The sequence below is a fragment of the Taudactylus pleione genome, unplaced genomic scaffold, assembly GCF_031769625.1.
Source record: "Taudactylus pleione unplaced genomic scaffold, aTauple2 ptg000333l, whole genome shotgun sequence".
Classification (NCBI taxonomy): domain Eukaryota; kingdom Metazoa; phylum Chordata; class Amphibia; order Anura; family Myobatrachidae; genus Taudactylus; species Taudactylus pleione.
Genome location: NW_028284734.1, coordinates 2,392,181 through 2,407,786, shown reverse-complemented (window position 1 = coordinate 2,407,786; position 15,606 = coordinate 2,392,181). Strand labels below are relative to the sequence as shown.

At 42.4% G+C, this 15,606-nt stretch overlaps 1 protein-coding gene across 1 annotated transcript in view; it reads left to right on the top strand.

Moving 5' to 3' along the window:
- The window catches only part of ANKDD1B (ankyrin repeat and death domain containing 1B), an 89,763-nt gene that overhangs the window by 8,021 nt on the left and 66,136 nt on the right, over nucleotides 1–15,606 (top strand). The window contains exons 2-3 of the mRNA XM_088443690.1: nucleotides 2,257–2,360; nucleotides 14,948–15,046. Coding sequence (XP_088299816.1) covers nucleotides 2,257–2,360; nucleotides 14,948–15,046 — 203 coding nt within the window. The remainder of the gene's footprint in view (nucleotides 1–2,256; nucleotides 2,361–14,947; nucleotides 15,047–15,606) is intronic.

Below are 15,606 nucleotides of genomic sequence, written 5' to 3'. Positions count from 1 at the left end.
CATACAATATAAGAAGTACTGTACATGACTTCTGGCTAAGATCAAGGGGTATATTTACTAAAGTGAGAGTTTTTAGAAGTGGAGATGTTGCCCATAGCAACCAATCAGATTCTAGCTATTATCTTCTCGTAGGTGCTAGATACATGGTAAGTAGAATCTGATTGGTTGCTATGGGCAGCATCTCCACTTCTAAAAACTCTCACCTTAGTAAATATAAGCCCAAGTGTCAATATAAAAACAGTACAAATAGAACGTACAAGAGGAGAAATTAAACCGCAAAATAAGAAGTCAATGAAGTGAGTAGCAGTTAAGAGTGTCAGTCAATGATATATTGCCCTGGAGTAGCAAAGGGGTTTATTGTAAATGGGTGTTCTCTTTAGAGTTTGATAATGCTCCATGAAAGAGCAGTAATTACACAACACATTTTATAAAGCTTCTGGTGCCTTTGTATTGAACTATATAGATGTATTTTAGGAAGCATTGTCAATACACATTACTGGCTGACATTTTAGGACTCTCAGACTTTATCAATAAGCAATAATTAAAGCTAAACACTAGTACATCAGACCAGCAGCCGTTTTACGTTATTAGTGCTGTAATCAATACACAGTGGTAATGGAAGCAAAATAGCGATTAGCTATTTTCTTTCTCAAAGGTTTCCCATGCAGATGCAGAATACACCAGGAAAGTAGAACAATACTGTACAAAGGACTCACATTTATATTAGAGATGTGCACAGACCAGGTTTTGGTTCTAAAGATCATAGTTATGTTTTGGTTTTGGCAAAACCACTCTCAAGTGTTTTGGTTCAGATTGGGTTTTAGATTTCTTTAACATTTTTAAAAAACGCTAAAATAATATAATTATTAGACGTGTTTTTGTTCCTACAGTATTATTAACATCAATAACATTAATTCCTATCATTTCCAGTCAAGTTTGACCACATCACAGCACTTAAAATCATAAGGGAGGGACATAAACCAAAATACACAAAAGACCGAATTTTAGATCCGAGATTTGAACCTGTGGGAAGAACCGAGACGGGACTTGGTTCTACTTGGAACCCCAAAGTGATCCAACCTGGGACTTGGTTCGACTGTGAACCCCAAAGTTCGGATGTGTTCAGTATTCAGCAAAACTGAAACATTCACCTCTAATTTTTTTTTTTCTCCACACATACTGTACACTGGATAACACAATTCAGCACCCAACAAAGCAGATACTGATAGACTGACGTTAGGGCTGAAAATTAAACTACTTTTTATTAAAAAAAATAAATAAAAAAAATCTAAAATAGTGCTAGTGCCTCAAACAAAGTCAGTCTCCAATGTTTTACTTACAAAGCAACTAAATAGACTTGAACTTAAAGGTAACACTTTGGGGAGAATTCAATTACCCACAGTAAATTACAGCGGGTAATTACGGGAGGTAGCCTCTGGCTTTAACACCCGAGGCTATTCAATTAGCATCCGGCATTCGCCCGACAGCCTTGTTAACGCACATTATAAACACGTGCGTTAACAAGGGTTATCAGGCATAAACGCACAGGATCTGTAATAAGTTCATGGACCTGTGCACAGTGGCGTCATAATTGGGGTGTGGGCAGCACCCGGGTGTCACCCGCCGAGGGGTAACACCAAGGTGCAGGCTTCCACTCAGTGACAGGAGCCGGGTGCTGCACTGTAGAATTAAGTGCAGCACTCGGCTCCTGTCATAGTGAGAGAGCCTGCAGTGCCCGCACCTCTGGCACCTTACACCACTCCATAGAGATACACGGGCCGGGGACCAGATTCAGGCCGCAAGACCACACCCCTTTCTGAAGCCATGCCTCCTCTATGAAGCCACGCCCCCTATTTGCCGTGCACAAGGCATCCCTCCCCGCACCAGGTATCACCGCGGGGAGGGATGCCACTGCCTGCGCGTTAACTGGCAGTTATCCCCTCCTAGTGACCAGCTAGTATGGAGTTGATTCTGTGCTCCTCAGTGGAGGCCCAGTTTATCAGAGGAACCCACTATCCGGAGCCTCAGGAGATGAATCCCACCAACCTGGAATGGAGGAAGTATTTCCTTTAAAATGTGTAATGAGTCTTTAAGGACATAACTGGCTACTACAACATCTGCTTAGTTTTTGCGGAATGTTGTTGTCCAGCAAATTCAACAACTCGTTTGCTGTTGGAGGTGAATCTCTGGGGAATCCTGGGTGAGTTCTGTGAACATATGAATTTCTTTTGACATACCGTATATTTGCTATTTCAGTGCTAAAAAATGAAATGGAGTTCCATCAAGCGGCCAAAAGAAATGATGTGGAGAAAATGACCAAACTGAAAGAAAAAAGACTGAACATAAACTCTAAAAATGTTGTAAGTGTTTTTGTTGCTTAACATTAGACACTGGAATATTTGGTTCTTCCTGTGTTATAGTATCCGTTAAGAACCAAGGATTTACAGGCACTTAAGGTAAAGGAGGGAAAATTATAAGAGCTGGTGGACTGGTATCTGTGCAAGGAGATGCCTGAACTCAAAGCAGTCAGAAAGCATTTTATATTATTTTATAGCCTGTAGTAGGAAAATCAAAAACAAATTTGTTGCTATGGGTTGAAGCGGCCTTAGCTACAACAGTCTTAAGCAGCATACACACCACACTAGACAATAAGTTGGCCGATATTAACGATATCGTTATCGTTCATCACAATATCGTCCAGTGTGTATGCAAGAAATCGTTAACGATGCGTGCTCCCGTGGATCGTTAACGATGTATTTCATCGCCCGTACTTGCAGGGCAACCTGACGATATCATCAGGTTCTGCAAGTACGGGGATGAGGGAGGGTGCAGTCACTGAATGATATATCGTTCAGTGTGTATGCTCAAAGTCTTTAACAACACTGAGTCTGGCAGTGCAGGGGAAACACTTAACAATATTGCTCATGGAACATATCATTACGTGTGTATGCGGCTTTACACATATAAGAGTATTGTGACATATGGGTCTATTCATTTAGCTGTTAGGGGGCTGATTATGCGGCTCAATCTCACTCCGGACTCGCAGATTTTTTGTGCAGTCCTATGGGGTTGCAAACAAAAATCAGCGAGTTGGGAGCTACACAACCACACAGAACTAATTGAACCAACACAATAGTGTCTTACACTTTATGATAGACTGATTTTAGCTAACGCCTGAAGAACATACTCCACCAGACTGCCCATGCCGCACCTGACGGTCCACGTGATCTACCACAGTACACAACACCTGACCACCCACAGTCCACTCCACAGGCCAGAGATGTCCAGTACAACCAAATGTTTCTTAGGTTCATCATCATTATGTATGATTGGAAATTTACCTGAGTATAAGATGAAAAACAGTAGACTGCCCCTAGCATAAATATATTTCCCCAAATACAAGGTTACAAAATTCAGGGGGAAAAAAATATAAAAAAGAATTAACATATGAGTCACACAAACTGCAAATAGTTTGTGATATAAAAGGATGTATTGGTATTAAGGACCTAAGGGTCTGTTTACTAAGCCTTGGATGGAGATAAAGTGAATGGAGATAAAGTACCAGCCAATCAGCTCCTAACTGCCATGTCACAGGCTGTGTTTGAAAAATGACAGTTAGGAGCTGGTTGGCTGGTACTTTATCTCCGTCCACTTTATCTACATCCAAGGCTTAGTAAATAGACCCCTATGTTAAAGCTAAAGTAAAATAATTAAACTTTTGCATGGGGTCCAAACAGTTCCGTTTTCTGTGGTGCTATTTTGAGTTGCACAAACCTTACAATCCAGTACATTCAGTGTATAAATTAGAGATATGCGTCGACCCCCGTGTTTGGTTTTGGTTTTGGATCTGTATCTACTTGTGTTTTGGATCTGTATCTGGTTTTGTATCTTTTTCCTTGGTGTTTTGTTTTTAGGTTTTGGTTTTGTATCTGTATTTTTTCCAGAAAATTATATAAACAGCTAAAACCACATAATTTGGGTCTGATTTTGTTCCTACAGTACTATTAATCCCAATAACAATCATTTTCAGGCATTTCCATGCATATTTAGCCACCTCACAGCTCACAATATTGATTTCACTATTTTTCACCAATATAGACCAAAGGCTGCAGCGAGCTGGCTGGCTAATGTAAGCAACAGAGCAGTGGCACAAATGCACATCAGTTTAAATAAATATAGGACATCTATGAAACATTGCCACACAGCAGTGGCAGACAGGATGGCAGTTTAATAAACTATAATAATGTCAGTTGGCAATGTCTCAATTCTGCCAAATGTAAAGGAAAGAGGTGCAAGATGGAATTGTCCCTCCCACCCACTCTTATGTGGGATATTAAAGAGGACATGCACAGTTTAACAAACCAAGCACTTTAGTGACTAGGACTGACACTTTCGTGGCTGAACCCCTTGGTTTGTATGGGCCCCACAAAACATTTTTGGAAGGACTACCTTCAATTATTAAGGAGGAGGTTGATGATGAGGGTGTCGGTGGTGGAGATTGCATGTGCTGGTCCAAACTGCTGGTAGCTGATACTGAACTGCTTGTTATTAATTTACAAATTATAATTTTGTTAAACAAATTGCATGAACTCGCTACAAATTACGTAACAGGGAGGAGGTGCCTAGATGGTTAATGTCCCTTCCTCTGCTAACTTTGGCTTTACAAATGGAACAGATGCCTTCACAACTGTTGCCAGAATTTAGATTAAAATAATTCCACACCCAAGATATGGCTTTTCTGGCTTTTTAACATCCTCATCGTCAGATAGGACACAAATTTCCCCCTCATCCTCCTTTTGCACTTCCTTCACACTGTCATCCTCATTGTCTATTATTTCACCATCTAATACTAGCACCTCCGTCATGGCATCAGTGATCCGCTGTGAAACTAGGTGACAGCTGTTATACTTACTTCCTCTATCAAAGGACTGTTTAATAGTCAATTGTTTTTTTTTTAATTACTACTAGTAGTAGTCTTCTTGGTCCCTTTCTGGGATGAAGATCCACCCCCAGCAGCGGCAACAGGCTTAGCACTCTAGGATCCTTCTGAGCAATCACGGATAGGAGAGCAGTCAGTCATGCTTATGAAATTGTATGACGGTGATGCAAAATCTGTGCTTGTTGGTTGGTATAGGATAATAGTAGCTGCTGGCACTATGGAGATAATCCCAGATCTCTTACAGACAATATTAATATATATAGTTATAGTGCCTGCGCTAGTTTGCAATCAATATGTGTATGTAGATCTAATAATACTAGGCACACAGGGATACTAGGTGGTTTTAATGGATCTAGTACATACTACAACAAATCAATTGAGAAGTCTGCGACTGTTACGCACATGTTCTGCAGTTCTGATTTTAAGCGGTCTTTTTGTTCTCCCTACATATTGAAGGCCACAGGGGAATTCCGCTAAGTAACTGACCCCTGTGCTAGCACATGTGATGTGTTCCCTAATTGTGAAATCTTTGTTGGTTTGTTTGGATTATGATAGAAGCACTGGAGAAGTTGTGGATGGCATATATATATATATATGTGTCCCAGATTTCTCACATATGTGCTTTAAACCCCCAGGAAAAGTCTGTTCTGCCGAACAGAATGGAGTGTTGGCTTTTGGTAAAAGCCAGATAATGGGTCCTGGGGGTGTGGATGTGAGAAGAGAAGGGAGGGATCCATCCACAGGCTGTTCCAGGTGTTGGGCCTTTCAGTCTGAGAGCAGGCTGATTATTAGTTGCACCTGGAAGTGACTCATATAAGCTGGATCAAGGTTTGGTTCATTGTCTCACATACCCTTGGGAGAACAGACACTGAGGTTTGTTCAGAGACACTGTGATATTTGAAAGTGCTGTGTTTGTGTTTGTGGTAAGACAGTAGGCCCTGCCACTTGTAGAGAGGGAATAACCTGTCTAGTTAGTGCCCAGACGGGCTAGGATTTATTTTTATGTTTTGTTTATTTTATAATTTATATTGCACAATAAAAACTGGTTCTGACCAGCTTGCACGAAAACCCTGGACTGGTGTGCTGTTTCCTGGCTGCTGTGTGTAAGGAGGTGTCCATCTACCCCAGGACAGGGACCCCCCATCCCCAGTCATATCACAAGTGGTGGAGAATGCGGGCATACACACGGAAAACTGCAGCCAGAGGAAAACACACCAATTTGTTGTTTGAATGTCAACCTGTGTTTTATGGAATCCATGAAGGTGGTGTCGGTAGATGCTTAGAGAAACCAGATTACGCTTCCAACCTACACCTAAAGACAACATGGAGGACATTGTTAAGGTCTTGCTCCAAGCTACGGCAGCTCAGCATGAAACTAACAAAATTCAGCAAGAAGCTATCAGAGCTCAGCAGGAAACTAACAAAATTCAGCAAGAAGCTACCAGAGCTCAGCAGGAATCCACCAATGTGCAATTATTGGCCTTGGAGATCACCCAGAGGCAACAACAAGTCACCATAGAGGAAACCCGACAGGCCTTCAGAGAGGTGGTACAACAGCTAGTAGTCCGGTCTGGAGATACTTCCCCTGCTCTTCTAACTCACACTCACACCATACGGGCCAGTCACTTTCTGCAAAAGATGACCCAGAATGATGATGTGGACGCGTATCTTACGGCCTTTGAAAGAACCGCACAAAGAGAGAATTGGCCAAAAGAGCAGTGGGCAAGTCTTATGGTACCCTTCCTGTCTGGAGAACCACAGAAAAGCATACTATGACTTGTGCCTGACTTATGCAAAAGACTATGTTAAATTGAAACAGGAAATCTTAACTCTATTGGGAGTCATAGTATTTGTTCACGCCCAACGAGTCCACCGCTGGGAGTTCCAAACAGAAAAGCCTCCACACTCACAAATACATGACCTCGTCCATCTTACCACAAAATGGCTGCAGCCAGAGACTCTACCAGGATCACAGATCGTGGAAAGGGTCATTATGGATAAATATCTGCGGTCTCTACCTGCAACTCTGAGCAAGTGGGTGAGCCATGCAGACCCTAAAACAGCAGACCAATTGGTTGAACTGGTGGAGAGATATGTGGCGGCAGAGGAACTGTTGAGTGTACCCCACCTAGCCCTGATTCCGCAACAGCAATATCCCATGATAACTGGTAAGACTGTTCCAGGGGAGAAGGGTGCTAGGTGGTGGAATGTACTTAAGACTGTGGGTTTGGAACCTGGAAATAGGCCAGCCAGGCCAGGAAGGTTCCTACTCCGTAATAGACTTGATAATAGTATGATTCAATGTTTCCGATGTGGTCGTTTGGGCCATATTGCTGCTAATTGTTCACTTACCTCTTAACCTATGCAATGTGATACTGCTTACGTTAATCACAGAGTGTCTTTCTTTGCACAGCCTGTACTGCTGACCGACAGGCTGAGACAGATAGCAAAAGTGTGTAGTTACTGTAGAAGGTAACCGAGTAGAGGCTCTGTTAGATTCTGGTAGCCTGGTTACACTTGTGAAAGCTGAACCCTTTGAAGCGTAAGGGAAAAACTGTGGATGTGACCTGCATACAGGGGGATACTCGATATTATGTTACTGCAGAGGTGAACATAGAAACACAATGTGGTTCCGCGATAGTCTCTGTGGGTTTGGTGCATGGCTTGATGTATGATGCAATATTGGGGAGAGACTTTGCTCACTTCTGGAAGTTGTGGGAAAGCTGATTTGTTATAGAAGTAAATAACCCTGACCCATTTGAGAAGGTTGCTGATGCAGTAGCAGAGGGAGTTTCTTCAGAGTCTGAGATGTTCCCCTTTTCTAGCCTGATTGGCGAACCAGAGAATGCTGAGAATGATGGTGGCTCATTAAGTGATGTGCCTCCTATTGAGATGGTAAGTGTTATTGAGTGAAATTGATCATCTGCCTGATCTTGAAGTCAGAAAAGGGATATTTGCCATGGAGCAGTTAAATTACCCTACTCTGGTAAAAGCCAGGGAAAATGTAAAAGTGATTGATGGTAAATCCGTAGACCCTGATAGTCCGTTGTCATATCCTAACATGGCAGTATGCCAGGATTTTTTGTATCAGGTGACTAAGAAAGGGGAAGATGTTGTGGAACAATTAATAGTTCCAAAGGCATATAGAGGAACCATGTTAGACCTGGCTCATGGTCACATAACTGCAGGTCACCTAGGGGTAAAAAACACTGAGCGAATTTTACAGAGGTTTTTCTGGCCTGGGGTCCATAAAGAGGTTTCTGACTATTGTGCATACTGCCCTGAATTTCAATATCATGCTCCAAGACTGCATTTTAAAAGTCCACTTGTCCCATTACCCATTATTGAGGTTCCATTTAAAATAATAGCTATGGATTTGGTTGGACCATTAATGAAGTCTGTCCAGGGCCATCAATATATTCTGTTGATAATGGATTACGCTACCAGGTAACCGGAAGCGATACCACTGCGCAATACATTAACAAAGACCATTGCTATAGAATTAGTCCATGTCTTTAGCAGTTTGGGAATACCTAAGGAAATCCTGACTGACCAAGGTACCCCATTTATATCCAAAATCATTAAAGAGTTATGCCGCCTGTTTAAAATTGATCAGTTAAGAACTTCTGTGTATCACCCCCAAACTGATGGGTTAGTGGAGAGGTTTAACAAAACTTTAAAAAACATGCTAAGAAAAGTAGTGGAAAAAGATGATAGAGATTGGGATTACTTATTGCCTTATTTGTTGTTGGCCATAATAGAGGTTCCCCCATCCTCCACCGAGTTTTCACGTTTTGATTTGTTGTCACCCAAGGGGATTACTAGACATTGCCATTGTTATTGAGCATGTTTCCCAAATGCAGGAAAGAATTGCTGATGTGGTGCCGATAGTGAGAGAACTTGGAACAAGCCCAACAGCTACAGCACAGGGTGTACAACCGCAATGCTCAGTTACGTGTCTTTGCTCCTGGGGACAGAGTGTTGGTATTGGTTCCCACAGTAGAAAATAAACTTTTTTCGCTAAGTGGCAAGGACCCTTTCAAATTGTAGAAAAAGTGAGGGAGGTTAATTATAAGGTTTACCAGCCTGGGAAAAGAAAGCCAGAACAGATATACCATGTAAATCTTATAAAACCTTGGAAGGATAGAGCAGCTCTGTCAGCCATCCCAGCCCCTCCAGTAAACCCATGGCCCTTGGTTCCCGAAGTGACAGTAGCTAAAACCCTGTCGGCAGTTCAACAGCAAGAAGTTAAGGAATTTCTCATCAGAAATAGGGTTTTGTTTTCAGATATACCAGGCAAAACCACAGTCATTAAACATGATATAATCACTGACCCAGGGGTTAAGATTAACCTAAAGCCCTATAGGTTACCAGAAGCCCAAAGAGAATCAGTATCTAAAGAAATAAAAAAAATGTTGGAATTGGGTGTAATTGAAGAATCGCATAGTGAGTGGTCAAGCCCCATTGTGCTTATTCCAAAGCCTGACAGGAGTGTTAATTTCTGCAATGATTTCCGAAAATTGAACAGTGTGTCAAAATTCGATGCCTACCCAGTGCCTAGGGTGGCTAAACTAATTGAAAGACTAGGAACAGCCAGGTATTTATCCACTGTAGACTTAACCAAAGGGTATTGGCAAGTGCCGTTAACTGAGAATGCCAAAGAAAAGACAGCTTTTTCTGCACCAGAGGGGTTGTTCCAATACAAGATGTTGCCGTTTGGGTTACATGGGGCATCGGCTACCTTTCAAAGGATGATGGACAGAATTCTAAGGCCCCATAGACAGTATGCTGCTGCTTATCTAGATGATGTGGTTATTCATAGTCCTGATTGGCAGTCTCACTTGCCCAGAATACAATCAGTGTTGGACTCCATCTATAAGGCAAGATTGACAGCCAACCCAAAGAAATGTCGCCTAGGGATGGAAGAAGTAAAGTATCTTGTATACCTCATTGGCAGAGGTTTGATAAAGCCACAGCTTAATAAAATTGAGGCAATACAAAACTGGCCACGACCCCTGAATAAGAAGCAGGTGAGATCCTTCTTAGGGATTACTGGGTATTATAGGAGATTTATACCCAATTTTGCCAACATTGCAGTCCCATTGACTGACCTTACCAAAGGCAAACAGAAAGTCATGGTTAAATGGAGTCCTGAAGCACAGAAGGCTTTTCAGGAGTTAAAAATTGCATTGTGTACCCAACCAGTTCAGATGACCACTGATTTTGACAGGGAGTTTGTTGTGCAAACTGATGCATCAGATGTAGGCATAAGATCGATCCTGTCCCAGAGTAAAGAAGGTGAAGAACACCCGATTTTTTACTTAGGCAGGAAATTGAATGTGCATGAGAGAAACTATGCTACAGTCGAGAAAGAAGCGTTGGCCATAAAGTGGGCATTAGAAACTCTCAGGTACTGCTTGATGGGAAGGAAATTCAGGCTGATCACTGACCATGCCCCTTTGAAATGAATGTCAGAGAACAAAGAGAGCAATGGGAGAATAACAAGGTGGTTCTTGGCATTACAAAATTTTAAGTTTACAGTAGAACACAGGCCAGGAAGCCAGCTGGCCAATGCAGATGCTTTATCGCATGTTCATTGTTTGGGGGCTGCAGTTGTTCTGCCCCACAGGTCAAAACAAGGGGGGGATATGTGATAAAAGCACTGGAGAAGTTATGGATGGCATATATGTGTGTCCCAGATTTCTCACATATGTGTTTTAAACCCCCAGGAAAAGTCTGTTCTGCCGAACAGATTGGAGTGTCGGCTTTTGGTAAAAGCCGGATAATGAGTCCTGGGGGTGTGAATGTGAGAAGAAAAGGGAGGGCTCCATCCACAGGCCGTTCCAGGTGTTAGGCCTTTCAGTCTGAGAGCAGGCTGATTTAGTAGTTGCACCTGGAAGTGGCTCATATAAGCTGGATCAAGGTTTGGTTCATTGTCTCACATACCCTTGGGAGAACAGACACTGAGGTTTGTTCAGAGACACTGTGATATTTGAAAGTGCTGTGTTTGTGTTTGTGGTAAGGCAGTAGGCCCTACCACTTGTAGAGAGGGAATAACCTGTCTAGTTAGTGCCCAGACGGGCTAGGATTTATTTTTATGTTTTGTTTATTTTATTATTTATATTGCACAATAAAAACTGGTTCCGACCAGCTTGCATGAAAACTCTGGACTGGTGTGCTGTTTCCTGGCTGCTGTGTGTAAGGAGGTGTAGAGGGACCCCCTTCCCCAATCATATCACAGGATATAAATGTTTTGATTCTTTTGGTTGTTGGTGTGCATGTGCACTCCTGATGGTAAATCCATAATGGTCCTTTGTTTTGATTCTTTTGGTGGTATGTGATTTTTGTTTAGTGTCCTGTTCAGGTCTGGTGCTTTTCTGAAAATTAGTTTTGGTCTGTTTGGGAGAATTCCTGGCAGTTTTTTATCCTGTAGTAGAATGTGCCAGTGTCTGGTGAGTATCTTGCGTAACAAATCTGAGTGTCTGCTGTATTGTGTTACTAGACAGGTTTTGTATTTTTCATTGGTAGTTGTTGGTTTTGATTTTGGTTGGAGCAGAGCGAAAACCCCCCAGGACATTAATTCCATCTGCAATATATATTATTTACATTTTTTCCTATATTTAAAAGACATTGTTTATTATTTTATCCCCCCATTTTTTTCTACGTTCATTTGACCATATACTTATATACTACCCATTCCCTGTACCATATCCTGCATACGTCAAATTAGAGAGCCTTGTGTCTTCTCAATTGATTTGTTGTAGTATGTACTAGATCCATTAAAACCACCTAACTATTATCCCTGTGTGCCTAGTATTATTAGATCTACATACACAAATTGATTGCAAACTAGCGCAGGTACTACAACTATATATATTATCAATGCTTATGAAATTGGATGCAGGACTACTGCTGATCACGATTGAGGATGTTGATGATGATGATGCAGGTGTTGGTGGTGGAGATTGCAGGTGCTTGGATCCATATAGAAGGGAGCAGCTAGGTGACACTGGACTGATTGTTGTTTGTTTTTTTGTTCCCAAAGATTCATAATTTGAGATAACCTTTCCAATTTGATGAATGCACTACAAGTGATGTAAAAGGGAGGAGGTTCCTAGATGGTTAAGGTCCTTACCTCTATTCACTGTTACATGGCAACAGTTACAAATGGCTTTGCAAAGGTGTCTGGATTTGGGTGGAAATAATTCCACACATGAGAAGTGGATGTTTTGGTCCTTTGCCCAGGCATGGCAACAATGGGATTTTTACCACATTTACAGTTTTTACACAAACATTCTCTGCATCAACATCCTCATCCTCATCATCAACATCCTCATCATCCATGTTGTTACTGCCAACTACGTAAATATCCTCCTCATCCTCCTTGTGCAATTCCACAGAAGCATCCTCGATTTCTATGTCAGCATGTTGACTTGTGCTGCTCATCCCCACATTTGCAGAGGGCACACAAATGGTGGAAGGAGGATCCTCTTTAAGTACAGTATTAGAAAGGTCAGGCTCACACATGGCAACCGCGAACACACTTGGACTCTCCTCGGGCATCTGTGACTTTTTGGAGACTATTTAAATTTTTTTTGTACCTCTTCTACGAGCAGAAGGGCTTAAATCATCACAACTAGAACCACCAGTCATAAATAAAGGCCATGGCCTTATCCTTTCCTTGCCACTTTGTGTAGTGAATGACATATTGCCAGTTTTTTGTTTCTCTAAAGCTTTAGATTTTTTTTTACTTTAACAGGGTAAAAGTAGATTTTTTTTTTACATGGCCTGACTTAAGCCCTGGTGCATTGATCTTCATAGATGACATTGACGGCCTTGCATCTTCATCGTGACTGCTGCCGGCAGCTACAAGACTGATATGTGGATCCTGCTCTCCTGTCATGTGACTGTCCTCCATACTCACTGCGGTCACCAAGCAAATATAGCGCAGCTAAGTTGCCACACGGGGGGGAAACACCCCTGAATGAGGCAGTAGCCCCTTGATGAATGACACAGGCAGTTCACCTGCGCACCTACGTTGCTGATAAGTATGGCTAATGCGCACACACATACAGAACAAATAGTTTTTATTTTTTTCACACTGGGGGGGAAGTACCCCTGAATGAGGCAGCAGCCCCTTGATAAATGACACAGGCAGCACCCCTGCGCACCTACATTGCTGGTAAGTGTGGCTAACGAGCACACAGAAAATATAGTTTTCTTATTGTTTTCACACTGGGGTTGAAGAGCACCCCTGAAAGAGGCAGCAGCCCCTTGATAAATGACACAGGCAGCACCCCTGCCCACCTACATTGCTACAGAAATCAAATACTTTTTTTTTCACACTGGGCGTGGAAGCACCCCTGAACGAGGCAGCAGCCCCTTGATAAATGACACAGGCAGCACCCCTGCGCCCCTATGTTGCTGATAAGTGTGGCTAACGCGCACATACACACACAAAAAATATATTTTTTTCACACTGGGCATGAAGAACACACCTGATGGACAGAGCTCCCCCTGGACAACACAGCAGCACAGCCAGCCAGCCTCTATGGACAACTGCCAGCCCCTATGGAGTGGACAAGACAACAGCCAGCCAGCCCCTATATGGACAACAGTCAGCCCCGCCCCTATGAACATTAAGCCAGCCCCTATGCCCAGCAACAGCACAGCGATTACATTCACAGCCCCCTCCCTCTTCACTCTCCACAGCGAGAATTAAAAATGGTGGCGATCGCGGGACCTTTTATACAATCCAAAACCGGCGAGAATCCGACAGCGGGGTGATGACATTTTGCCTCGTTTTGAGATCCGAGTCAGGCGAGAAAACCCGAGCCGACTCGGATCTGCCTCGTATCTCCTAAGTTCGGGTGGGTTCGGATCCGGGTGGGTTTTGAAATCCGACCCTGCTCATCTCTAGTATAAATACACCCATAGTCATTATCCTTTCAGAAATGTGCACCAGAAATAAGAAACGCCTCCTAAAAATATGTATTTTCAAGATATATATGCAAGTCAAAATCAGAAGCATCTCTAAGGGACTTGGTGGATTTACATCTCCATGCCTCCACTGTATTGTTCCAACCTGTGAATTACCATGGCCAGGGCCGCTGAAGGCTACTCATGGGGCTTGGGTACTGGGGGGAAGGTCTTGACTAAATTTAGGAGGGGTGGCAACGCCCCCTCCAGGGAGGGGGAAATTTAAAAAATACAGCGCGCTGCAAAGCTGACCCAGACCCCCGCCATGCTCCTCCATCAACACCGGACCTGTGTAAAAAGTACCTGCCCCCTACTCTCTCGGTGCCCCATGCTTTTTAAAAAGCAAGTTTACTCATATCTAAGTTACATTGTGTACATTGTGTGCATTTGAAATATGTTAAATGTTGCATTGTGACGTGGCGCAAATGGACCAAATATTAGGCCCTAACTGTTAAGTTCAATAAATTCCACTTTCAATAGAATTGTTTTTGTCTTGTCTGTAGACATCCTTGCCAACTTTTGAAAAAATGCCTCTGGGAAAGTCCCGTAGGGGGCAACCATTTCGGAGGTACAGGGCGGTGTCACTGTTGCCCTAACCCCCACTGTTCAGAGTTGCGATTTGCGGCATTGCACAGCAGGGGCAGTGCCAATGTGACTCGATTCAATACGAATGCCAAAATCTAACCCCCAGACCACAAACTTTACTCTGGAAGTTGGCTGCAGATGTAGCATGCTAACCCACTCGCCCGGGACTCTAATAAAGAGAGCCACCAAATGTTCAGGACTCTCCTGGTTATTCTATAGTGGTGATAACATGTAAAACTATAATCACAGTGTGAAAGTGTTTAATTTTAAAGCAACAAATAACCTATAAGACCATTTTCATTGTGGTAACTAAACCCTATACAGTGTAGTAAAAACTATTTTGCAGGTTTGGTGAGAAACTAAATTCTAAAAACCATATAGTCTAGTACAAGTGCTGCCATTTCTTTGCACCTTTACATAACCACCTGTGCGTTCTTTGCTTAGCTGGATCGCACCGCACTCCATTTTGCCGTAGCCGGAGGCCACCATGATGCTGTGACGTTTCTTCTCATGCATAAAGCCCGCGTTGATGGCGTTGATAAGGTAAGGTAAATGACCATGACATTTAATGACCTTGATCAAATAATTTTAAAATATGTGTTTAATCAGTGATAAAAAATTGTGATTAGAACAATTATGTTGTAGCAATGATGAACCACCTTGTGGTATATGCTCACATGTTATACTAGAGGTGATTAAGCATTTTTTTCCTTTTGTTTTTTTTCTTTTCAGTTACCCTTTGTATTTTTCTAATAGGAATATTAAAGCAGCAATTCTACTGTACATGTTTTTTTATTCTTTTAAATAGCAAGTTACACATGTATATGATAGTTATTATTATTTGCTATCTCATAGTCAATTTGTGTCTGGAGGGCAACCTTCCACAGATTTAAGTAAGACGTGATGGCAGAGGGGGTGAGAAGGAGGGGGAGGATGTGACAGTGAAAACAGCTGAGAGGGGCGTTCCAAAGTCTCTCTGCTTAGTACTTCATGTGAATGTGGTTACCATGGTAGTTATATGGCATTGTGGAACGATATGAATTATCATTCATTCATCGCAGTTTGAAGACACCAACCAAGGAGAACAAAACATTATCAAGCTG